We start from the raw sequence: 27167 nt of genomic DNA on the forward strand, positions 1-27167 counted from the left end.
TGTGACACACAAAAACTCTCCAACAGTTTAAAGTTAGAAAGTGTGTGTGGATTGTGGGATAGCTCCCAAATACACACTGTGATTTGCAAGTGATTACAGAACCCTTTTATCTGTACAAATACCCAAAATACAAATGCATATTGATAACTTTGGTACATCTCATTCCCCACTTTGTATGGTAATTAGTTCAAAAGCCATTAACCATGTGTAGTTTGTTCCTTGAAATGGGTCGGTGCTCCCTTTCATGGGGAAGGGTCCCAAAATGAGGAAATAAATTAAGTCTTCCTCATTCTGACCTTTCTGCCTTTCCAATGCAAATATGACAAATGAACCCTTGGTAGAACTCCCATTCCCCATCTTCAACTGGTTTCAGAACAGAGGAGGCCACAATTGTCTGATGTTCCCAAAAGCTATTTATCAGTTTCTGTATTCTTTATTATAAATCAAGCTCACCAAACATTGTGTTGACAAGCAATCAATTATTAGTTAGCTACTAACTCTTAACTTCATCAAGGCCTACCCATTTATTTTAATTAACTCCAATAAGGCTTATCTCTAACTAAAATCTTAGCTCCTCTAAAATCTGTAAATAACTTAAAGTTTATGTCTCAATTGTACAGCAGCAACAGCATGGGAGAGTTCTGTATCCTTGTATAACCAAGTGTTGGTGTCTCCTGGATGTAGTAGCTTCATTATTTGTACTTAGCCTGATTTATAATGGCACTCCTCCTCTGTGGACTTCACCTGTTTATTTATTCATATCAGGTTTTGCTTGGCACTGAAGCTGCTGCAACAAATTAAATGTTTTTACTGACTGTCCTTAGCAAATATAGTGAAACTGAGAAAATGGAACTGTTCAGAAATTCTCTGGCTTAAAATGAAGATGAAATGAGTTACTAAATGTGGTTTTTTTCAGCTTGTTACCCATTGGAATATTTCTGAGTATAGTAAGGCTTTTTTTTTCTTTAATGATTTAATAGTGTGAGTAATTCATTAAAACATGACTGTGCATCAGACTTCTTAATGAAGCAGTAGCATAATGTAATTTATTCAACTGTAGCTTCTCCATTTGACCTTTACTGTGATAGTGAACTGCAAATACAAAAGTATAATATTCTTCAAAGCACACATCCATGTGATTTAGAGAACTGTGGATGACATAAATAGAGAAGTAGTTGTGTATAGCTATTATCCTAACACTCTTATCCTCCTTTAACTGCAAGCAAAGAGGTATCAGGAGGGTTTACAGAGTTAGAGTAGTGAGTCCTACAGAAGTTAATCTGTTGGTGCAAGGGTATACAACCATAATCCTGACAAAAAAGGAATGTCTGGCTGTGAGAACTGGAGATCCAGAGCACTCATGTGGGAAGTGGAAAATAAGGCAGTTTAATTTTCACTATTTCTGTTTGTTTTTTGTTTTGTTTTTGGTTTTTTTTTTTTTTTTGTTTTTTTTTTTTTTTTTTTTCATATACAAGACAGGCTGCTTTGAGTTGTTGGCTGTGTCAACTACACCATATTGTGATCATTTGGTTCTTGGCTTTCTCATGACTGGTATCATGAATTGTCTACTCATGAAAAGCTAATGCCTTCTATTCATTTCAGTTAAATGTCTGTTTTTCTTTATTGACTGAACAACAGAAAGATGATAAGCTTGTTACCTGTGGTATTTCTAATGAGCTGTTTGCTTTGTGCTTTGTGCCAGCTATCAATTTGAAGCCTTGCGTTCCTTTAAAAAGAAATTAATTAACCTTTTCTAAAATAGGAGAATGTGGAAAATTCTGAGGAATCCGTCTAAGTGATAGAATGAATTTTGTTTTGGGATTCATTACTGACTATGAAGACTTTATTAGAGTATTTGACTTTTGACATGTGGTATTTGATGAGCAGTCCAAGGATTTGATAGCAGTGTATGGCCTGTTTGAAGTGCAGAGGTTCAGATCTGACTTTTTCCTGATGATTAGAGATGGCACATAGCAGCTGTTCTCCGTGTGCCCATTTGTTGGTGTGCCAGCTCCCACGGCAGGATGATTGTGAATGAAGCAGCAGGGCTGTCTGTGGTGCCACTGATTCCCCAGAGTCACCTCTGTGGGCTGTGCTGAATCAGAGCCTGACTAAGAGCTGATCTCAGTAGTGAGTGGGCACAAAGTACCTCGTGAATCAGGCCCCTTTGTTACCTTAGAGGAGGTATTTCTAAAAAATGCTCCTTGCAGAAAGAAAAGAACCAGTTTTAATGGCTTTGGAAGAGTTTTCCCCAGTCTTGATGGATAGATAGATAGATAGTCTGTGGGAAAATTCTGTGCCTTTCCCTGGAGAGGAGCTGCCAAATAAATTATTGCTTAACCTAATGGTAAAGTTTGGGTCAGTTCTTTGGAGATAAATGAATCCTCGTGTGAAGGTCGTGCTGTGGCTGGTATTGTTTGAAGCTCAGTCACCCTGTTCAGCTTCTCCTGGACTGGTGCCCTGGCTGTGGGAGCTGAGCTTGACAGAGACCAGCAGGCCAGGACATTGTGTGTTGGTAAGGAGCTCTTACAAAGAGCAGGACAGCAGTCACATCCATCTTTTGGCTTTGTTCTCTTTAAGAGGTGAATGAATGCATTTTTGAAGCAGGTTTTTTTTTTTTCACATCAAAAGTAGCTAAAACTTATTTTAGTGATTTATCCTCTGAAGTTCTCATTTCCTCCTGTTTTATAGCAGTAAAGAACATTGAGAAGTGAAACCTGGGGAAACATGGAGCAAGGCAGGCATTGTTTCAGTCTGTGTTTCCCCCTCCCAGAAGGTTTGCTGTGGAGTTGTCCCATGCTGATTGCCTTTTCTCTGGCTTGTAGGTGCACTTACACCACTGTTCTTGTCACTTACTGAAGCTGCCACTTGGGCCAGCTCAGATAAAATCTGTATTTTTGTTTTGCTGCTTATTGTGTAATTACTGTAAATGGTCACGAATGATCAGGAAGTTTCTTGCAATGTAGCACCCATTGAATGCAACATCCAAGTGCTATATGGAAATAATTTTGTTATGCTAGGAAAAAATCATCTTATAGAGATTGTAAATTGCTTTTTTACTTGATTATCTGAGAAGACTGTAATTACCAAAATTGTTTTCCAGGGCAACTGTTATTATGTGGTTGGCTTTTTGGCAGTTTTCTGTTACTGTGGCATTAACAGGCTGAATCAGCAGCAGATGTGAACACACTTCAGTGACTTTCACAAACCTGAGTTTTCAGGGCTAGCTGTATAATACACTGCTCAATAGAATTTCAAATGTTTTGAATTTGGGGCATTTTTCTGTGCTGAAGTGATTGATGAGACTAATTTTAAATCTAGAAGTTGTCATTCTGTGACTGCTTAACAAGGACAAATTATTTTTGTCTAAGTTGGGAGAAGAGTGTCTAAGAAGCAGGAAAAAATAGTTAATAACAGACATGCCACAGCTGCTGTGTGGGTGCTGTAAGAAGAGTAAGTATACAGAATGCAGGTGTATGCACTTGTTAAATGGCTTTTTTGGGTGGTTTTTTTCTTGTTGTTGCTGTTAGTGTATGACTGCCACTTCAACAGGAGAATGTTTTCCATGCTACACTTAACTGATAAAGTTTCCAGTTTGGTGATAATTTTGTAGAGACAATGTATGATGAAGAACATTAAAATGATATTGAAGACTTGGGCAATTTCGAAACAGATTTCTTTGGTTTCGGAGGATGGTTTCTAAAACACCCAAGCAACACAATCTAAAATGACAGAAAAGCCTCAAGTAGAATAAAAAAACCCTCTAAAAAAACCCCGAGACCAATGGCAGGAAGTACCTATGGCTGAGAGAGATAGGAGCAGCTGTACTGGTGGTTGCTTAGAGTGAGAAATGCTGGGAGGGGAGGGAGGGAAGGGAAGGGAAGGGAAGGGAAGGGAAGGGAAGGGAAGGGAAGGGAAGGGAAGGGAAGGGAAGGGAAGGGAAGGGAAGGGAAGGGGAGGGAAGGGCTGTGGGGTGTTAGGAGGGTGGCTGTGGGGTGTTGTGGGGTCCAGGGCCAGCCCTTTCCCCAGCCCTTTCCCCAGCCCTTTCCCCAGCCCTGTGCCAGGCTGGGGGTGAGTGCTCTGTGCCCAGGGGAGGCTCCGGGCAGGCTGGGGGCTGGCAGAGCCTGCCTGGCTGCCCTTCCCTTTGGGTCCTTCCTTCTCCATTGGGTGCTCCTGTGCCAGCTGCTCTTCTTCCCTTTCTGTCATGTGAAAAGGAGTGTTACATTTATTTTTGTCACCATCGTTGACATGCTGAGCATGTCACATGTGTTTAGCCAGCCTTCTTTAGCAAGGATTGCTGCAGTCCCAGCCCTTTCCTGCTCCCTGCTATTCCATTCCTTCTCCCCCTGGCCTGATGGTGAGTGTGTGGCTGGGGTGGTGGTTCCCCTGCTGCCGTGTTGATGTGCTCCTTGCCACGTTTCCCTTGCTGTGAAGGCCACGAGGTGCTGCAGATCCCTGTGTCCCTGCTGCTGGGTTCCAGTGCCTGAGTGCTGGGGCTGGGCCCTGCCTGCTGCTCTCAGTCCCTCAGCCCTTCACCTCTGCCCTCCCTCTGCTTCTGCAGCATTCGCTCCGAGGGGGCCACACACTTCAAATCCAGGAAACTTTTAAAATACACGGATGCACAGCTCATCTCACATTGCCGCTGAAAGAAATTTGTGTTAGAAGTGGTGGAACTTTTTCCCTGAGCAAGAGTAATGTCTTCAATATTGTGCAAAAATTGACTATTATAATGAAATACAAAAGATTTGTTCCCTTTCAGGTGGCAGTTATGCTTCTTAGTTTTGAAGATCAGGTCTCTGAAGGATTGCACTTTTTAAAAATTCTGTTCACTTTTCAGAAACGATGTTCTAATAATACTCTAAAAACTAAATTGATTAGGTAGTCATTGAGTGTGATTTATCATCTTAACAGTGAGGTATTGTCTTATGAAAAAAGTTTTAGTGCTGCATTAATATGTCACAAGAATGATCTAGAAGAAAGGAAACATTTCAGAAAGGTTATTTTCATGTTAAATAAACTTTACAAGACAAAAGAACTCTCCTGCAGTTTTTATATAAGTGGAATTCACAGTCCTGAAACTATAAGATGATATGTCTCAGCAAGCTGGGAAATTACAGCACTTGTCCAGAATTGTAAGTGAAAAGCAATGTAGATACTTGTAAACCTTGGAATTTGTGGGTGTGCTGCCAACAAAAGACTTGATGCTGTAATGAGAAGAAAGTAATTACATTTAAACTAATCGAGCAATACTTAGCTAGTCAATGAAAGAAATGTCTAAGTCAACTCTTGAAAGAGCAGATCCAGAAATACAGAAGGCTGCTGATGTTCATGTTGTGCTTGTTTATTCACATTTTTTGCAAAGGCTCATGCAGTACTTCCCACTTGGCTTGAGAAGCTTTTTGATTTAATCTGTGTTTAACAGATTGTGACACTGGAGAACAATGGGACCATTGGTAACGTGGGGTTCATCTCACAGGAGTGGCTGCTCGTGAGAAGCTCCCAGTAGCACAAAGTCCTCATCCTTGAGCATGAAGTTGATTTTTCCCATTATGAAATGGGAAAAAACTAAGTATTTAAATCCTGCATGTGAGAAATTATTTATTGTTGGGAAATCTGGTACTGCACAGGCTGATTTTCTTAGCCTTGTTTTGCTAATGGGGCCTTCCTAGGTGAAATCTAAACCACGAGGTTATCTTCTGGGAGTAATTTCAGTGCTGGGTGCTCACCTCTGTTCCTGTCTGCCAAATGTCGCAGACATTTCTCCACAGAAATCCTTTCTTTCGGATTTCTGCGTCTTCTGGAGGCCAGAGGCCTCGGAAGACAAGGTAAACAATTATTGTCAGCTGCTGTGGAATGTAATGGGATGCACCTTGATTGGCTCATTTTCTTTGTTTATAATTAAGGGCCAATCACAAAGTGTAAGCCAGGGACTCAGTCCTTGGGCACAACTTTGTTATAGATTCTTTCTATCGATTCTTAGCCTAGCCTAGCTGCTCTGCAAACCTCTCTCTATATTCTATTTAGTATAGCCATAATGTATTATATATGATATCTCAATAAATCAGCCTTCTGATCAAGAAACAAGATTCACCATCTCTCTCTCACCAGCAGCGCCCACTCAGGCGCAGTAATAGCCAAATGTTGTTTTCTCTGACACACAGCTGGAGAGACAAAAAGAGCCTTGAGCAGAGGGAGGTGGGACAGACAAGCTGAGCTCCTGGCCTGGGGATGTTGGAATGGCTTTGTCCTCCTGGGCACGAGGGGCTGCTGCTCCCCATGCCCCAGAGGGGCTGCCCAGGCCATGGTGAGCACGTTACTGCTCTGCCATGCTGCTCTGCTGCTGCCTGCTGCCTCAAGGAGTGCCCTGGCTCTTCATTTACCATTCCTGCTCTGTCACTGACCTTCCAGCCACCTTCTCTTCCTCCTTATCTCTTGGATACACCTCAGATTCCCTGCACTGTGGGCTGGGTGCATCTTGGGCTGCAGGGGGCTGCCACTTGGTTCACTCCCTTCATTCAGCTTGCTTTGGTTGTGGTTTTTTTAAATTAGAAAAAACAAAAGTGTATTATTTTCAATATTTCAGAAGTACTTATAATTAGTATTAAAAAGAGTTTACCTGGAGTTGGACAGAAGAGCAGGGGCAAAGGCCATGAGATATTTTTCCCCTCAATTTTTGCTTCCTCTGATGTGATTGGGATGCAAGGTCTGACAGTCAGTCTCTTCCTCTCTGGAGCATGGGGACAGTCTGGGAGGGCTGGAGGAAATGCCTTTCTTAGGCAGTGTCTGGTGAGAGGGAAGAAGCTGCTGCTGCTGTGGATGTTCCCACATCAGTGTGGAGCCTCTCCTGCCCCAGAGCTGCCCAGCAGGAGCAGCCAGGGGCTCTTTGCAGGCACTCAGCACTGGCCAGGGTGTGCCAGGACTGAAATCATCAGGGCAGGGGTAAGAAATGTGCCTGCTGGTGCTGAATGGGCTTTGGTGGCATGCAGACTGAAGAAATAGAAGAGCTTGCAGGCTGCAAACCATCAGGCCTCCAAAGACTTTAATGTGGCAATTAAAGAGAATTGCTTTAATTCTGTACAATTTTGCTTTAATTCTGTGCAAAATAGCCAAGCTTAGCACTGAGTGAATAATTGGAAGAATAGTATGTGATTGCTTCAATACCAAGGCTTATAATTAGTAGGGAGGAATAACTTACTTTCTTTAAGAAGAGTTTTTAAAACCAATTTAGAGAAAATTGCTTTTTCACATTGAGTTTCTGACACAGAGTTAAAGTTAAGAAGTGTTCTCAGTTGGACAACACAAACAGGGAAGAGCTGGGGATGCTGTTTCTGCTCCTTCACCTCGTGTATCCTGTCAGAGCAGCCCCCAGGAGCACAGATCCTGTGTTTTCTTCTCTCTGACCATTCCTCTGGAGTGTTTTGTGCTTTGTATGTATTGCAACTATTTCAACTTCATGTGATATCAAAGGAAGCAAATCTTAATTCAGCTGTTCCAAAAAACTTGCAAATAGTGTGTTTTCTCCAGAAAATGCTGCTCAGGCTTTATTAACATGGGGAGAATGCTTTCCTTAGCCTTTAACCTGGAAGTGCTTGAACCCATGCTTTCTCTGAACAAAAAACCCATCAAGTAAGGAAGCATCAACAGCCCTCTTCAAAGATCTGATGTGAGAAGTTTTAGCCTAACCTATTAATTTGTCAGAATTAGGAACAGGTGAAAGCAGGGGTTTTGTAATGGAAAATGTTACACAAGTCAGTGCCAAGTAAGCCAAATTTTTTTCAGGCTTAATTTCTCACCTGCAAATTTTTCTTTATTAAGTTTCTCCAAACTTTACTGGAATTTGAAGTTCTGTGTGGAGAGGGGATGGAGGAGAGATCTATGAAAATAATGCCATGTGAGGTAATACTTACAAACAGGCTTTGTTTTTAGTGTTGTGTGTCTGACGCAGGGGTAAGGCTGAGTTCTGACCAATTTGAAGGGCTTTCATGTGACTGAACCTCTGACAGGGCATTCATTTTAGGAAAATGGAAATCATCTTTTGAAACTTCTGACTTTGTGCCAAAAAAATTGTAATTAAATGCCTTATTTCATACCAGTATACTTCAGCTGGATTTTTTTGTGGGACTTGAACACCTTATTTCTTACTTATTTAGAGATCAGGAAAACAGCCTTCACCAACTTTACTGCCTCATAAAAAATGCCCTTTGGGGAGACCTGGAAGTCATTGACTCAATTAAACTGTAAAACTTGGGTCAGTTCAACTATAAAAGTTTGAAGCTGACTTATAATTTAAGTTGGAGGTTTAAACCACTGTTAACAGACAGTAGTCTCTGAAGGCAATAAATGTACCAGGCAATGCTGATCTCAGTCCTGGAGCTGTTTGTAATGTCCTCAGCAAAACAGAACCCTTGTGGTCCATGGATTTTGGACTTACTTGTGTTAATAAGGATGTTAATTTTGGTGTGTGTGTGTGTTTGTTTGTTTTAATAAAAGTCACTGTTACAGTGTCTGTTGACTGGAAAATGTGGGAAGTTTTTCCCCTTTGCTGATCTGCATGCACAAGCTGATGGAAGGTACTTCCTTAATGAAAAACTCAGGTCTGGTTCATCCCTTAACAATCCCTTGTTTGGTGCCCACAGATTAGCAACCATTTATAGCTCTTGAGTGATATGTGAATTTGGGACCCAGAACTTAGAAGTGTTTCCATAAAATGAACGACATTGTGCAGTTTGCAGGTACTGGTTACAGTTTATTCCATTTTTATGGCTGCTGTTCTGCATTACAGTACATTGGGTCAAACTCTCAGGCTGCTCACTGTGCTGTGAAGGGGCTGCAGAATCCAGAACAGGACTGTGGGAATGGTGCCTGTCAGTGCTGCTGGTCAGGATGCAGCTTGAGGAGAACCCAGCAGTGCACACCTTTGCCCCTGAGGTTTGCTGCTCTGGGTTTGTGTGCCTGTCAGTGCTGCTGGTCAGGATGCAGCTTGAGGAGAACCCAGCAGTGCACACCTTTGCCCCTGAGGTTTGCTGCTCTGGGTTTGTGTGCCTGTCAGTGCTGCTGGTCAGGATGCAGCTTGAGGAGAACCCAGCAGTGCACACCTTTGCCCCTGAGGTTTGCTGCTCTGGGTTTGTGTGCCTGTGCAGGATAAACTGTCTCATCAGAGTGCTGCCCTTTCCTCACCTTCCCAAAGCACTTGCAGTGTAAAACCCAAGCTAATCCTTAGCTTGTTACCTGTTTATTTTATCCAACTCTTTTGGTGTTTATGCTTTTTGAATTGAGTTTAACAGTGGTAAGAATTAAATGGTGTTCTGCATTGATATGCCACTAGGGAAGATGAATAAAATTTCTAATCTAAATGGAATCTGTGGAAGGATAATGTCTAATTTTAATAGGAATGTTAAAAGGAAGAAATCAAGTCCTGTATTTGCAGCATTTCTTGACAGATACTGATGCTGTAAATTATAGAGTTGTTCTTCCTCTGTATGGATTTTGTAGTACTCACAGCAATTTATAGGTCCAGAGTGCAGCTGCTGGAAGTCATTTATTCTCAGTTCTGTATTAAATCTATCACACATAATGCATTAACATTCAGTTCAGAGCTCAAGGGCTTAATGGCTGCTTCTTTCTTGCTCTGACTTTCTGTTCTGGAAGTGTTTGCAAGGTATGCAGAAAACAAAATTAAAAACCTTAAATTGATATACAGAAAAAAAAGGGGGCTTGTCCATGATAAATACTTGAAACCAGCTCATTTTGCAGTTTCAGCTGAGCAGTGAAAGCAAGCCCTGCTGCTAACATTGCTGAAATGGGTGATGCTAATCAGCTTCTTTGATGGATTAGCACTTCAGTGCTGCTTGCTTGAGTGACGCTGGGACGTGTGTGAGGCTGGAGACACTTCCCATTCCCCGGGGGCATCCTGGGCTGCAGGGGCTGCACTGAGCCTCTTCATTCTGCTTTAACTAGAAAAACCACAAGTACATTGTTTCAAATATTTCAGAAGTACTTATAATTAATATTAAAAAGAGTTTACCTGGAGTTTGACAGAAGAATAGGGGCAAAGGCCATGAAGATTTGTTGACTATATAATCTGTGAGGAAAGAGCAGGTGGAACAGACTGCCTTATATGAGTCCTGTACCTCTTTATTGTTGATGATTTCCCATCTTTCATAATAATAAATCTAGGAAAACTGAACTGTGTTCTGCTAGAAATGAAGAGAAACTTGTACCTGGGGAAGGAACTTCAGCTGATGCCAGAGAAGAGATCCTGAACTCTTGTGGCAACTGTGATATGTTCTGGCATGATCACTTATATAAAAAGATGACTCAAACAGGCTAAATGTGGAAGAGTTGTTTGTTGTCTGATAAACTGTATCAGTGGAATTGGTTGTGGACCCTGTATGAAGTCGTCTGCCAGCAGTAATAATTTACTTAGGCTATTTGAAAGTAGCCTACTGCCACTAAGGCAGAGAATGAAACAAGTTTTCAATCCAATAAACATCCCCAAATCCCTTCTAGTTTTAAAACCTCAGAAAAGAAGCAAGTAAAATAGTCACATATGGTATTATGACAGTTTAATAAAACCATGGGAAAAAAATAGTTGTGGAGGAAGGCCATTCTGCTGCATTTTTCAGTGAGTCATCTTCCATTGAAAAAAGTGCAGGCCAGAACATTTCCTGAAAGCTTTAACAGCTTAGTTAAAGCTTCCAGATGTGATAAGACCTTGTGGAGGTTCCTACCCTCTGAGCCCTCTCCTTGATGAATGCTTCCTGCTCTAGTTCTAGGCAAGCTCACTGGTGACAAATGGGACTGTGGCTGTGCTGGGTGAGAACCTTTGTGAGCTATATATCAATTCTTACAGGGAAAAAATTGCTTTGCTACCTTCCCAAATCAGCTACTTCATCTGGGGGACTGCAGGATAACAGCAGGGTTTTGGAGTGGAGTAGCAGATAGAGAAGGGACAGCAAGAGTTGCTCCATGATCAGTGAATGGGCTGGGAGTTCCTGGAGCACAGGGGGACTCAGAGTGTTGTGCAGTGGTTGCAATCTGGTGCAACCAAATCATGCAGTGTCAAAAGAAACTGCATCCTTCCCTGTCTGAACAGGAAATTCCTGGAGAACATCAGTAAATGGCAGGAGCAGGGGTGTAATCCAGTGATGGTTTGTGTGAGGTGACTGTGCTGGTCTGTGGTGTTTGTTATCTGTCACTCCTGTATGATGAGCAGTGCTCAGGGATTGATACAGAGAGTGAGTTCTGCTGGCACCTCACTCCTGGGAGTCCCCTCCCTGCCTGCTCTCAGCTGGGTTTCATGCACACTGCTGGCTTGCCTAGAGACAGGGGCTGTTACTGGAGGCTTGTGGTACCATTGATATGCATTTGTTGTGCACATAACACTTGATATTTTGTGTACTCGTGCATGTGGTGCAAACTGCCTGCACTTCTGGCCATGCAGGGTCTGTATCTTGTGTATGTGGTGTTTCTGTGCCCTATACATGCTGTGCTGTAATGGTACCATGAGACACTAAAACTGCTGATTCTGATTTCTGAGGTCAGAAGAAATGGCTTTAGAGACCAGGTAAGGCTTTTGTATTAAAAAGTTAAAGTATTAAAAGTTAGCTTGGAATTCCTAACACGTCCTGTGATCATGCTTGGTAAGGATAGGCTGAGTGGTGTTAACTTGCTGTGAATGCACATAAGGGAAGTGCAGCACAGCTCCATCATCTCCTGGTGTTTCATTTGTGCTAATGATGCCTTTATCCTGCCAGGTGTTTGTCCCGGTGTTTATTTGTGTCTCCTTTTGGTGTGGTTGCAGTCACTTGTGTACATCATCAGTTCAGATGTATTTGGAGGCCTTGTGTGGAAGAAAGGAGCCACCAGGCCATGCTGTCTGCAGCTTGGCAAATGGAGTGTTTGTGGAGCAGGCAGGGGCAGGTTTGTCATGGAGCTGAGAGCAGGAGATCCCTGCTGATGGTAAATGCTGATGTGGAAAGGTCCTGTGCCATGGCTGGGAGGGGCACTGAGGGTCCCAGGAGCCTGGCACCCCTGTGCCATGGCTGGGAGGGGCACTGAGGGTCCCAGGAGCCTGGCACCCCTGTGCCATGGCTGGGAGAGGCACTGAGGGTCCCAGGAGCCTGGCACCCCTGTGGCATGGCTGGGAGGGGCACTGAGGGTCCCAGGAGCCTGGCACCCCTGTGCCATGGCTGGGAGGGGCACTGAGGGTCCCAGGAGCCTGGCACCCCTGTGCCATGGCTGGGAGGGGCACTGAGGGTCCCAGGAGCCTGGCACCCCTGTGGCATGGCTGGGAGGGGCACTGAGGGTCCCAGGCCGTGTGGAGCTGGGGCTGCCGGGCCCGGGTGTGGGTGCAGCTCCCAGCTGAGGCTGGCAGAGCCTGGGGCTGGCAGAGCCTGGGGCTGGCAGAGCCTGAGGCTGGCAGAGCCTGAGGCTGGCAGCTTTCACACTGTGTACAGCAGCATTCCCTTGGCAGAACTGACAGGGCTGAGGGACCTCTAGTGCCAGTGTCACCCCCAGGTGTTTTTCACTTGCTTTGGTTGGTGAGATCTTTCTTCCACTGGAAAGGACGACACAATGCTTATGGAATTTATCCTCTGGAGCCTTGCCCAGATGAACAGTGCATGAATGCACTTGGAAGAGTTTGAGCTTCATGATGGTCCTTGAATCAGCAGCTCTGCACGACGTGGCAGCCGCTCTGACTGAGAGCTGAAGGCCAAAGCCCAGGTTGAAGCTGGGATGAAAAACGAATGCTTTTGTCCCCTATTTCTATAGTGGCATGAAATGGTGGAGTTTGTGTGCCTGTGCTTTTCCTGGCTACAGCACTGGGTTCAGTACCATCTGTCTGTGCAGGGACAGGCTGGGTGCTGCAGTGCCCAGGGGAGCTGCAGCTGGTGCAGAATCCAGCAGTGTGATTTGTACCCATGGTGATCCCAGCCCCCTCAGGGAGCAGGAGCTGCCTTCCCAGTCTATTGAGCTGTCAAACCTCAGATGTATTATTTGGGATAAAGAACAAATTTTTTCCCTCCTTTTTTTCTCCTTATTGAAGTAGTGCAGTCAAGACTTAACAATGAGAAGGTAATTTTCAAGTTCTTAAAAGTCCTCTTGTCCATTGACTGGGTTTAGCTGGAACAATCCACAGCTGGAAATTGCTGATTATCCTTTCATTTTCCATTCTTGTCATGGACAACCAGATATAAGGAAGACACAGAAATATGTCTTGGAAGGACTGGGACAGCAGCCTGGGGAAATGTCTGTAGTTGGCCTCTTGGATTGGCAGTGCTTGGAAATGGAATTATCTTTAATCTCAGCTGGTCTCACGTGACGTAACTGATTTAGTGTGGAAAAACATAGTACACCAGTCTAAAAAGAAGTTGGAATAAGATGGAAGTGCTAAACCATGAAGATAAAATAAAACAGCCTGAAGTGCAGTAAAGTAGCTGGGTGAACAGCAGATATTGGTGGAGACTACCTTCCTCCTTCAAAGAACTAGTTCATTATTCTGATAATCCACATGTGCAGAGCTTTGATAGCAAATCACTCAAGCTTAGGGGGTTTTTTTGGTCCATTTATGCAAAAGCTCAGACTAAGATTATCAGAAGTTTCTTGTTTTTACAATGAAAAATCTCAAAGCATAATTGTTTCCTCAATATGGAAGGGAATGATGGTTCTACAGCTTCTTTGGGGGCTCTCCAAGCTCACAGCTAAACAACAAAGTAGTGATGAATTTCAGAGGAATAAGCATTTTTTTTTTAATTTAACATATTTCTGAACAAAACTCGGGCTCTTTGTAGGAGAATTTATCAATGCCATGACTCTGAATCTCTCTCCAGTATTGTGTGAAACAAAAACATCCATTTACTGGACCTTTCCAGATGTTGTTACTGACTGCTGGCTTTGTGCTACTGGTTTACCAGTTTTGGTTCTCTTATGATCATCTCACTCCTGGTTAGACAGGGCTGTTTTAGAGGGAAAAAGTAATTTTTAAATTTGGTTTTGATGGTTTGCATATGATGTGGCAAAGTAAGAAATGGTTAACAATAGAAGCCAGTTAGGCTGGAGTGCTGCATTGACTTTCCATCGTGTCTCTGTGTCTGTGACTTCCTTGTAGCACAGGAGAAAAGAGGGCAGTCTGCTGTCTTGGGATAATTGCAGGAAAGATAGATTCACTAATTAGAACCAGAGTCAGTGCTTAAATAACATTTCTTTTCTGAGCAAGTCCAGCACACTGGACAAATTGCAGCTGCTTTGCTGAGGTTGGAGATGCAGGAGCATTTGGATTTGAACACACTGGGCAATAAAATCTCTCTTGCACAGTGGTGATTCATTTATATATGCATATTAAAAATTTAAAAATACACGATGTGTTAATACACTAAAGAAAACACAGTTTTCTGATTCAGATGATCAGTTGGTTAAACTGTTGTCTGTTCCTGCTTAAGACTACATCTCTTTCATTTTGTTTGCTTTTGGTTTTTTTTTGTTACTTATATCCCTGAGATTTCTAAGTTAGCCTGAGGAAGTAAGAGGCAATCCTATGTCCTATGCATATCTTGGACTAAATGAGATTTTAAAAATACAGGACTGGTTCATTTAATATCAAATGCTTTACAGCCATAAACTTAAAAACTTCATGCAGTGAGAAGTGGGTACTGTGATGCTTTTGTAAATAATGCATATAGAGCCTGATGCAATGCAAAGGAAAATAATTAGACTTCAGATTGCCTGTGGGCAGGCTGTGAGAAGTTTTGTATGCATTTACTTGTTCATTCTTCATTGTGCCTCTTCTCATCATTTGAATCTGGTGCCACAGGCTCAGATGTGCTATTTTCCCTTTTTTATTTTTCCCCTGAATTTAGCTGTCTGCTTCAGCCAAGCCATTTTACAAATATCTATTAGCTTTCTCTTCAAGGGGACAGGATGCAGAAGAAGCAGGGGAAAACGTCTGCAGTAAAACAGGATGAGGCAGGAGGCTCCACACAGCCCGATGTCGACTCTGTGGTTGTCCCAAAGTCTGGAACTTTCAGCTGTCCAAATAGCAGTGCCCATGATCGATTCCTGGAGCCAGTTCAGTGGGACTGGGGTGTTCTGTGTCCCTTGTGTCTGCTGCTGGGAGGCTGTAGGGTTTCAAAGAGGGCTGGTGGACAAGGGAGGAGCAAGGTGGGTGTGGTAAGATCCCTGAGTGCTTTGGCAGCAGGGTCAGGGGGGAGGCAGCCCCCTCAGGCACCTCAGGGTGGCTTCTCTCAAGCAGGTTTTTCATTTCCACACCTTCCATGCTTCCCCTTTCTGGGGAGGGCAGGATTGGTGTCCGTGACCTGCCTGCTGTTCTGCAGCTCAATACAGAGGCTGCTGGGGCAGGGAAACAAACACGGGGACTTTGTTCACATGCAGCAATTACAGAATGCCTTAACTCTGTGTGCACCTCTGTCCTTCTCCATTGCCACCAAGGAAAGACATGGCTAGGATGAAAGACAGCTCATTTCCAGGGCAGTTTGCTCAGAGGAAAACTGCTTAAAAACAAGGAAATCACAGTTCGTGGTGCTGGTTGTAAGACACACTAAAAATGGTGGTTGTTTTACACATACTTTGTTCATTTCTCATGAGGTAATGATGATTCAGTTGTAACTATCGGTACAGTCTGTTTTCACAAACTTTGATGAATTTAACTTGATGTTTCCTTAAGCAGGGCAGAGATAGAAATGAAAAAATGTTTACGTGTGTCAGTTTTGGAGTGCTCTTGGAAATAAACAGCGTGTTCTTTTGCTGGCAGGATTTGAAATCTAGCAATCAGCGAGATGAAATTGCTGCAGCACGTGTATCCCTGAAGGAAAATTCTGCATTCCTACATTCAATATGTTCAGCTTGTTTGGAACATTCAGATGTTGCATCCCTTACAGCCAGCAAGGATTCAATTTGCAATGAAATACAGAATGCTCTCAATGTAATTTCTAATGCTTCCCAAGGAGTTGGAAATAAAGTGGAGCAACCTGCACCTCGTACAGCTACTCTGGGAAGTGCACTTGATGAGCTTGAGGTATGTAAACGTGTGAGATTGCAGTATTTTTGGAAAACAGTTTTTCAATTTTTTAACAACTATTGGTACCATAAATGATGAGCCTAAAGGCATTAAAGATTGTTGCTCTGCTTAGTCCTAGTCTAAGTAGTATCACTTGAAATGATTCATTGAGATGGTTCATTGAAATGATTTCATTTTCTTCAGAGGAGTTTGGAGTTAAGGTTCATGTGTGTTCAGTGTTTGGCTCCCTTTGAACAGAGGGCAGAGTCAGCTGCAGTTGTGTCCCTGCTGCTGGGACAGACAGACAGACAGACAGACAGACACATCCTGCAGGAAGGGGGCAGAACCCAGAGTTCAGTGTGCCCTGAAGTGATTCCCAGCTGACAGTGCCCACTGCTGCCCTGGCTGCATTGGAGCTGCTGCCATGCAAGCTGAGTCCTTGTCTCCAGAATGTGTCAGTGGGATCATTCTGTCATTTCTATAATCGAGCAATTCAGAAACCTCATTGTATTTGCTGCTTACCATTAAATAAAGTGACATAGCTAATATGCTTTCACCACCTCTGCATTTCTGCTTCCATTACTGAAGCAAACATCTGGGGGAAGGCAGCACTTTCTTTGTTCCTGACCTCATCTGAAGTTTTTCTATGGAGTTTTTCCCTTTTCTCATGGCTGCTCTGGCTCTCACCAGGGTAATTTTCCATTGTCCTGCCAGAAATGGTGAAAGATCTCCTGTAGGTGAGGCTGCAGACCATGATCTTCATGGGGTGCAACTGATGTAGGCCCAGATCAACACGAGCAATGTATGTTTCTAAACACATCTGCACATATAGCTGGTTTTGATTGTGAATTCTTGGACTTAGCAGATCTCAGCGTCCCAGTGCTAAGACTGTGATACATTTTCAGGATAACTGATGTTAGGACTGATGGTAGTAGATTCTTATCTAAAATTTTCAAAGGAAGATTAAACAAATACATAGAAATATGACACAGATTTTGTAGTGGCAGGTTGTTGATCAAAAAAAGGCCTCTCTGGCGTGCTCAAAGTCAAAGCAGACAGGTTGTTCCCCACAAAGGAGCAGGCTGCAATTGCACATTACAGGTTTTGAAATTACAGTTCCTAATCTATCTCCCTAATAAATGGAAGTAAAAAGAAACATGTAAGTGTAATACATAACATGTTACAATGTAGCTGTGAATGACAAATGAGATTCCTTATATGAGACCCTGGATTTACCTGGATTGCTTAAAAATTAAAAAAATAGGAAACATCAAAAGGAATGCATTTTATTACTGCAGATGAATTAATCTTGACTCTGTGTAAGCAGTATTGTTTAAAAATGCAGTAAGATTTATTTTTGTTCTAAAATTTGAAATTTTTGATGTACACAAAATGGGGGAAAGCATTTTGAATTGAATTTGGTTTTACTTGGAAATGTAAGAACATAGAAGTCTGATGGTTGTAAAAAGCATTTGTTTATCAAGTTGTAAATATATTTTTACCTGGGTAGCACAAATGGGAATTGAAGCTGTGTGAGTTAGATAAAGCACAATTTATAGAGCATTTAACTTCAGAAATGATTTTATGAGTTAGATGGTTACACTTTTCTCGCTTTACAGAAAGTTCTATTGGCTAAGGACCTGAAATAACCTTTGCTCTATCTTCTTGTTGCAAATACAGTGCCATGAAATAGATTGATGCAGTAAATAGTCTGGTGGGAACAAATCTCATTAAATGTTTATAGTGTGGAAATGTATCTCGGAGCTTACCCAACAATCTAGTATCTAGATGTTTTGCAATATCATTCTTCCTTTGCCAGTGCTGGCACTGTGAAAGTTATTAGAGATTTATAGGTGAGGAAACCACCAGTAAAATTAGAGCAGCTAACTCTTAAATCAGTAGCTTCTCCACAATTTCTCTTAAAGGTTCCCTATAACTACTGTGTCATTTATAAATAAACACAAAATTTAATTGCATATTAAGAGCATATTGGGTGCAGGTTATCTAATGCCTTTCCCTGGTCTTTCACCTTGTGAGTGCAAAGAGATTTCTCACAAAATGATGCAGGTCCTGCATGCCTGAGTCTCTGTGGTCCTTGGGTGACTGTGGCCATGCAGCTGAGCAGTTACAGTGAGATGCCAAGAGGCTGTAAGTCACTGCAGAACTTCACCAAATACAACCAAGTTTCTGCATTCCCATGGGCCCTCTTTTTTTCCTGGTTCACACCAGTGAGGGAGAAAACAGGGATCTAATCACTCCTCTTAAATGCTCTCTTAAGCTTGAGCTGCTTCAGAGTAGCTGACCAGTGTTCAGCCTGTTAAATCAAACCCACCAGAGACTGCTTCCCACGTGCCTGGTGTCTTCTCATTGTGTCTTCTCTTTCCTGTGTAGCTGTACTGATTATGAATAAGTAATGAAATTATTTGAAGAATTTTATCTGTAGGGCAGAGTCTGAAATCATGTTTTCCTGGCTGTTACTGCCTAGATTATTTTTTATTCAGAGATGAACCATAGTAGCTTTTTGGCCAGTGCTATTTGTCCATGTTGGTGTAAACTTTCTCCTAATTGTCTCCCAAAGGAGGACATTTCTGTTTTGGGTCAGCTGAGATTTGAAGGCAGTAATTTTTCCAGCTGATTGTATAATTGGCTGTGGCCACCACGTGTGTCTGAGTTTTCCCCAGACAATGAAGCTTTTTTTCTGCAGCAGCACTTCAGTGTTGTACCTGCCAGGTGTGTTTTGCCTTGTGATGGACACTGCATGTGCAGCTTGGCATTGAGGGGCTGCTGGAGATGCAGGAGCTTGCAGGGGCTGCTGCTGCAGGGAAGGGTGGCCCTGTGGCACAGCTTGAGCAGGTGTGAGTGACCCCAGAGCACCTGGGTGCTAAGGGCTCTGACAGCAATGAGGGAGGCAGAGTTTCAAATCTCTCACACAAGCTTGTGACTCAAGTCTCCTTGCCTCACTATTTAAGCTTTTATCTTATGGTGTTCTGATATAACACTCATTTCTAGTTTAAGCTAGATAGTCCCTGAAATTGGCTTGTTAAATCTAAACTGAAAAAAATAATTCAAATCCTCCAGTTTGCAGTTAGTCTGGCACTTAGTGGATAAGCACAGATAAATTCTGATTTACCTAAATTCCCTATCATGGTATCTGGCATAGTTTTCTCGTTTAATATTTCTCCTGAAAGCTTGACACCACCTATGGATATGATGTAAGAGGTGAACAGGTTTATGTGGAATCCAGGTTTGGAGATTAGGACCATAATGACACAGGTTCAGATGTTCAGTTATATTAACAGTTACTAGTGTAAATTTCTTCAAATGCTGAAGCTCAGATAGACTTACTTTGCTGTTTTATGAAAATCTCATAGTCTCCTTTTCTCTCTCTTTAGAATATTTGCTTGCCATACAAATGTAATTAATTTTATCAAGCCAAAAGAATTGTCTGCTTTTGTTTGCCCTACCTACTGAAAAGTAAAAGGACACTTATATCTATGTCCTTTGGAAAAATAATTGTTAAACAAAAGCTGCAGTTTTTATCTTTGCCCATATTAAGCCTGTTAAAAGTGGCAGCAGTGACTTTCTGCCACAGTGTGGGATTGCTTAGACTAAAAGTCAGCAGAACCAGACTCCTCGTGTAATGTGACTCAGCTTTCTCAGCTGTGAGCTAGCACTGCTGGCTCTGAGTTAAATCCAGAGGTTCTCCTGATCTCTAGAAGACTAAAGTTTATAGGCATTGAACCCCTCTTTGAAACAGAGCTTAATCTCTGGTCTGAGACTCTGAATGGCAGAGAGAGCCTGGGTTTGTCTGCAAATGACCTCTGTGTTTAGCCCCACTAGGGAAAAGCAAATCTGCCATGGTCAAAAGGATTTTGGATACTTCCAGTGGAAAGGGCCAGCAGCACACCTGGGAAGCATAATGTCACTGCAGTTCCTGCAAGTACAAAGTAAAGCAGCAGCTTAATTGAACTGACTTTTCTTACCCGTGCTCCTCTTTTTTTCCAGAGTTTAATAGTGCTGGATCCTGTGGCGGCGAGCGAGGAGAAGGTGAGGCCGTCCCTGGAGCAGCGGCTGGAGGCGATCATCAGCGGGGCGGCGCTGCTGGCCGACTCCTCGTGCACGCGGGACTCGCACCGCGAGCGCATCATCGCCGAGTGCAGCGCCATCCGCCAGGCCCTGCAGGAGCTGCTGGCCGAGTACCTGCGCTCCGTGAGTGACCGGCGCGGGGGAACGGAGTAGTGAATGTGGGGAATGGAGTAATGAACACGGGGGAACGGAGTAGTGAATGTGGGGAATTGAGTAATGAACGCGGGGGAATGGAGTAATGAACGCGGGGGAAGGGAGTAGTGAACATGGGGGAATTGAGTAATGAACGTGGGGGAATGGAGTAGTGAACGCGGGGGAATGGAGTAGTGAACACGGGGGAATGGAGTAATGAACGCGGGGGAATGGAGTAGTGAATGCGGGGGAATGGAGTAGTGAACATGGGGGAATTGAGTAATGAACGTGGGGGAATTGAGTAATGAACGCGGGGGAATGGAGTAATGAACATGGGGGAATGGAGTAATGAACACGGGGGAATGGAGTAGTGAACATGGGGGAATGGAGTAATGAACGCGGGGGAATGGAGTAATGAACGCGGGGGAAGGGAGTAGTGAACATGGGGGAATGGAGTAGTGAATGCGGGGGAATGGAGTAATGAATGCGGGGATGTGGAGTAATGAACGCGGGGGAGTGGAGTAATGAACGTGGGGGAATGGAGTAATGAACGCGGGGGCACTGAGTAATGAACACGGGGAGCTGAGTAATGAACACGGGGGAATGGAGTAGTGAACACGGGGGAATGGAGTAGTGAACACGGGGGAAGGGAGTAATGAACACGGGGGAATGGAGTAGTGAACACGGGGGAATGGAGTAGTGAACGCGGGGGAATGGAGTAATGAACGCGGGGGAAGGGAGTAATGAACACGGGGGAATGGAGTAGTGAACACGGGGGAATGGAGTAGTGAACGCAGGGGAATGGAGTAATGAACACAAGGAACTGAGTAATGAACACGGGGGAATGGAGTAATGAACACAGGGGAACTGAGTAATGAACACGGGGAACAGAGTAACGAGCATGGGGGAATGGAGTAACAAACGCGGGGAAATCGAGCAACGAACGTGGGGAGCTGAGTAATGAACATGAGGGAATGGAGTAATGAATGCGGGAGAGCTGAGTAATGAATGTGGGGGCATGGAGTAACAAACACAGGGGAATGGAGTACCGAACGCGGCGGAGTGGAGTAATGAACACGGGGCAATGGAGTAATGAACATGGGGAGCTGAGTAACGAACGTGGGGAACTGAGTAACGAACACGGGGACCTGAGTATGGAACGCGGGAGAGCTGAGTACTGGACATGGGGAACTGAGTAATAGATGGAGGGAACTGAGTAACGAACATGGGGCACTGAGTAACAGACATGGGGGAGCTGAGTAATGAACAGGGGGCAACTGAGTAACGAATGCGGGCAACTGAGTAACGAACACGGGGAACTGAGTAACGAATGCGGGGGAACTGAGTAACGAATGCGGGGAACTGAGTAACACATGCGGGGGAACTGAGTAACGAATGCAGGGAACTGAGTAACGAACACAGAACTGAGTAACGAACATGGGGAACTGAGTAACAAACATGGGGGAGCTGAGTAATGAACACGGGGGAACTGAGTAACAAACATGGGGGAGCTGAGTAATGAACACGGGGGAACTGAGTAACAAACATGGGGGAGCTGAGTAACGAATGCGGGGGAACTGAGTAACAAACATGGGGGAGCTGAGTGGAGAATGTGGGGGAGCTGAGGGACACACAAGGGGGAACTAACACACACAGGGCACTGAGTAATGAACATGGGGGAACTGAGTAACAGTCACGGGGCACTGAGTGTTGAACTGGGGCGCTGAGTAGGGAATGCAGTGTAACTGAGTGACATTAAACACAGGGGACTGAGTAACAGGGGGCAACTGAGTAACAGACACAGGGCCACTGCATAATGCAGGGCAACTGAGTAACAAACACGGGGCAACTGAGTAACAAACACAGGGCAAGTAAGTAACAAACATGGGGCAAGTGAGTAACAAACATGGGGCAACTGAGTAACAAACACAAGGCAACTGAGTAACAAACACAAGGTGATTGAGTAACAAGCACAGGGCAAGTGAGTAACAAACACAGGGTGACTGAGTAACAAACACGGGGCAACTGAATAACAAACATAGGGCAAGTGAGTAACAAACACAAGGCAAGTGAGTAACAAACATAAGGCAAGTGAGTAACAAACACAAGGCGATTGAGTAATGAGCACAGGGCAAGTGAGTAACAAGCACAGGGCAAGTGAGTAACAAACACAGGGTGACTGAGTAACAAACACAGGGTGACTGAATAACAAACACAGGGCAACTGAGTAATGCGTGGCCACTGAGTAACACAGGGCCCAGCTCAGGCCTGCCTCAGCACCTCCTGCTCTGGGAGCTTAGCATTTAACTAAGCATTGAAGTGCAGTTTAACCTGCATTTCACAAAATGATCTTTAAAAGGTTGAAAGGGACATTTTCCTCCAGAAATCTAAGCGAAAGCTAAATGCACATCCCCAGCATGAGTATAAATTGTATTAATTGTGTTGTGTATATTAAGTCTGTGGAAAATGCCGTACCACAGGTAAAATGTACATTAGGGTTATTTTATGCTTGTTGTGAACTGTCACTGATTCAGAACAGACAATCTTTCATATGCCAGAAACAAGAATTTTGGTAATACCACTTCCTAGCCCAGAGCTGGGAAATGTCATCTCTGCTCCTGTAGAATGCAACAATTGAAATAAGAATTTCTTAAAAGGTAAGCAATCTGTTAGTGTTGTTTTTGAGTAGGGTGTTGTCACCAGAAGAGGAGAAGAGCACCGATTTACAAGTGTTAGAATGACTAAACTGCTATATTGGGAAGACAGGAGTGTTGGGTAAATCCAGAAATCTGATTGTCTGACATGCTTGTAGCTGTGAATTAGAAAAGGAACGTAGTTTGCGTTTTAGAATTGATTTTTCTTTTAGATTTGAAGAATGGGTTTGACACTTGTTACATCTGGCAGGTAAATGTTGAAACAGTGGAGACTCAATACTGTTAATATGGGTACACAATGTTAATCTCATGCTTTTCATCTGTAAACATTATCTGTAGGCATAATGTTCTTTTCTAAAGATACCTCAGGATGATTCACTGAGCATATTGAGGGAACAATTGTGTGATACAGATATTTGTTCCCTTTTTGGGAGCTGAAATTCCCTTTTGTTCTGTAAGTCATAGCAGTTAACACAACTGAAAGCTGTTCTAATGAGACTGTTTACTTTGTCTTATTCTATTGTCCTTAGGATAATATAGGTTAGGGACTAAAATAATTATGCATGTCAGGTTTTTTTTTTCATCTGACAGATATCGTACTTTTTGATATTTCTCATTGTTTATTAGAAGTTTAGATGCTTTATTAAAGTCAAATTGTGTTTCAGCCCTTACACCAGAGAAAGATGCTGTGAAAGTTTTAATCAAAATGCTGTTGAATGCAGGCTTAATCCTTGAAGCTCTCTGGAAGTGCTTTACACATGGGTTAGCCAGTGAGATTTCTTCAGCTCTGGTTAGCTTGGAATGTAAATCTTCAGTACATTCTTGTAGCAGATTTCTCTTGCAATGTCTGTTCAAAGGTGGCTCAGGGTTTGCTGTTAAGTGGCTGAAGGTTTTATACAGGAAAGCATCCACCTTTAATGGTTGGACTCAATGATCTTGAAGGGCTTTTCCAACATAAGTGGCTCTCTGATGCTGTCCAGAGCACGTGGCAGGATGCAGATGTGGTGAACAGCATCCCATATTAGTCCAAAAGGTTTCTATGGGTTTGTCCCAAGAACGCTTTCCCATGAATCTTTGGTGTGAAACTACAAGATTTTAACTCAAATGGTCTTACATTTTTAGACTCTTGAAACAAAATTGTGATGATCTTTTCTACTTCGGACATAATCATGGTTTTAGGGGTATATAATGTACAATAGGTGGAAAAGAATAATACATAACCCAGCTCACTGACTTGAGAAAGTCAGACAGCAGCTATTGAAATATGACAGTAAGGGAAAGTGCCATATAATTTGCTGCAGAACACAGTGAATGCACAAGGTGGCAGAGACAAGGAAGCAGAAGAGAGAAAATACAAAAGATTTAAAGGCATGTGGTTACATAACAGGAGGGAATGACAAGTTTTTAGTTTCTTTTAGAGCTCTTATATGAATGGAAATACTCACTGAGAACAGTTTATGGCTATTACTGAGACTGTGTTAAATAAGTTTTCCAATGAGAGGATTACCAGATGTCAGTTACTTTATTTCACAGCTCTAACTCACTGAAGAAAAGATGATAGATCCAGGAAACAGTGCTGATTTATCAGTGTCTTTTTGGCTCTTCTATTAGTAGTTTCAGCAAGCCAGGCCTGGGAATTGAGTGAGCTGTAAAGATGATGACAGCCATTTGCTATCAGAGCACAATTTAAGCACAATTCAGTTTTCCTCTCCCTGGGATCACTGTTGTACTCCACAGGCAAGTGCATTCTCTGTTCTTTTGAAGCTGGGCCTCGGTGCTTGAACTCGAATGAGGGACTTGTCTTTACAAACTGTGGGTCTGCTGGTAGGTAAAACTAGCAGTGAGAGAGAAATGAAACAATGGGAAGGATTCCACTGATTGATGAGTGGAATGGGAGAGACTTGTCCTTACAAACTGTAGGTCTGCTGATAAATCAAACTGGGTACTGAGAGATGAAAGAAGCAATGGGAAGAACCATAAATTCCACAGGAATTCCACGGATTGACACAAAGAAAACAAAAGGGGAGGGTTATACATTGGACGGGGGTCTCAGGTATGAGACATTTCAGGAAGTCTGTACCTCTGAAGTACCTCAGGCAGTGGGGAAGAGAGATGGACATGGGGCCAGGAAATGAGGATAAAAAGGAGGCTGCATCCTCCAAAATTCTGAGAGACACCAGGGGAAATGCCCCATGGCCTCTCCCTGTATTTGAATAAAGTTACAGGACTCCTCTGTCTCTTTTTTGGACATAAACCTCTGCTGTTTGTGGATTCATTTTCCTGACAAACTGTACAAGAACTTAGGATTTATTAGCGCTAACATTTGAATGAGTATAAGGAGTATTGCTTTTGTGTTCCTAAATTTGTTTCTTTTATTTTCCTCTGTTATTTAAAGTGTCTAATAAGCCTCAAAGGCATCAAAGATTAAGAGCTTCTTGGTGTCAGTGAGATAAATTTTTAATTTTTTTTTAAAAGAGTTTTTAATGCAAGCTTGGAGAAACATCTTTTCAGAAGATACTTCCCTTAATGTGAGTGTTTTTCACAGAGGTTTTATCACAGTGAATCATACAATGAAAAGTGAAGCAAAATGCTTTCCACAAGAACCTAAACGTTTTTCTGTTCACAGAGTAATTCAGACACACAGGAAATTGCAAACACATTTATAATTCTTCTGAAAGGCAGCAGGTTTTTTTCTGAATTGTTCCAAAAATTCTTCAAAATTATTTGTGTACTGTTGTTAACCTTTCTGAATTTTACTCATAGACACAGATTGTTAGCAGATACATTTGTGTTTTAGGACATCCAGCAACAGGAATTGCTACTGTGGGTTTGGATACCTTATAAGTGACAGAATCATACTGTCCTGTGGACAGTAATGGAATAATGTATCCACTGGAGCAATCACATTGTTCTGCTAATAAGCACTTGCTTTTTCCTAGTGACAAGCTGTTGTCTCTTCATCCTTTGCAATGAAGAGTTGCTGAGCTCAGAGGAGTGCAGCAACCCGAGCTCCCTGTTCTGTGAGTTGTGCTTTTGCTCAGTCACAGTGAGGACATCCCTTCCCTGGGGGCACAGGGATGGTGCAGCTGTGCTGGGCCTGGCTGGAAGGGGCTGCTGGAGCAGCACTCGGGGCCTGCATGTGCTGCTGTGTCTGCCACCATTAATGAGGGAGGTGTGCCTGAGCAATTACCTGCATCTTCCTCTGGCTTGCAGCAAAGATCACTCCTGGAGTGCTAGGGCAGGTCAGAACATTGCTGTGAGAGCTGCTTTCTGGAACTCAAATCCCCTTACTGTTGGAATGTTCCATCCTATTTGAGCTTCATTAGTATGGTTATAGGTTGGAGATACATATGTGTGTATTTTTCTGATTTTTCAGTTCTGATTTCACGTCCTTCTTGTGTATTCTAAAACTGTTCGTTTCTTAACTGTGTTTTTGTGTCATGATTACCTACGTGTTTGGGTCAGACATGGGTAATTTAGTCTGGATTGTGCCACAGGTGGTGGCAGCTGCTGTGTCCTGCTGTCCCACAGCTGTGCTGTGTGTGTGGCAGGGAGCAGAGCCAAGCCAGCCCTGCTTCTCCAGCCGTGCTTCCATGAAAAGCTGTGAGGAGAGCAGTGATACATTTTACCTTGAGGCAGACCAGCAAGTGAACTGAAGTTGCCCACCTAGTACACATTTATATCACTGCTCATCAAGCCCTGGCCATCCGTGCAGCCTGAGCAGGAGTGTTGTGTGCCCTGTGACAGAGCTCAGCAATGGTCAGCTGTGCCCTGGACTGCATGTAGGGCACACCTGAACCTTGATGGGAGTGCAACTCCTGGAGCTTTATGGGACTGGCTTCCCTCAAGGCTGCCAAGCCTTGTCCTGCACCACCAGATTGTGTCCACAGCTTCTGGCAATGGGAGAATGAACCTGCTTGGGGGTGAGCACATCACTGAGGGCAGGGAGGGAGCTGGGCTGGGTGAGCCCTTGGGAAAGGTGGGCAGTGCAGAGCCTGGATAGCCATGGGGAGGGCCCATTGTGGGAGAGGGGACACAGTGGGCAGCTGGCACTTGGGCTGCTGTGTCCCTCTGGGTTTCAGCCTCTCATCACTTACTGGAACGTGAGCATTGCAAATTCAAACCAGAAAATGGCTGGAAAACCAGGAGGGTTTTTTGTTGGTGGTGTGGTTCTGGGCCTTGCTCTTGGTCTCAGCTCTTAAATTTGGGGGCTGTGGAGCTCTAATGCCTTGCTCCACCTCTGTATTGAGGAGTTTTCAACAACAGCTTAAGGTCTGACC

The 27167-nt window shown here is 43.5% G+C and overlaps 1 protein-coding gene across 3 annotated transcripts in view; it reads left to right on the forward strand.

Annotated features, from left to right (window-relative positions):
* CTNNA3 (catenin alpha 3) overlaps window positions 1-27167 on the forward strand; it is a 411331-nt gene that overhangs the window by 62100 nt on the left and 322064 nt on the right. For all 3 annotated transcript variants that reach the window (XM_058028688.1, XM_058028686.1, XM_058028687.1), the window contains 2 exons: window positions 15770-16033; window positions 20021-20224. In XM_058028688.1, the coding sequence (XP_057884671.1) occupies window positions 15770-16033; window positions 20021-20224 (468 nt within the window). The remainder of the gene's footprint in view (window positions 1-15769; window positions 16034-20020; window positions 20225-27167) is intronic.

The sequence above is a fragment of the Melospiza georgiana genome, chromosome 8 (assembly GCF_028018845.1).
Source record: "Melospiza georgiana isolate bMelGeo1 chromosome 8, bMelGeo1.pri, whole genome shotgun sequence".
Lineage (NCBI taxonomy): Eukaryota > Metazoa > Chordata > Aves > Passeriformes > Passerellidae > Melospiza > Melospiza georgiana.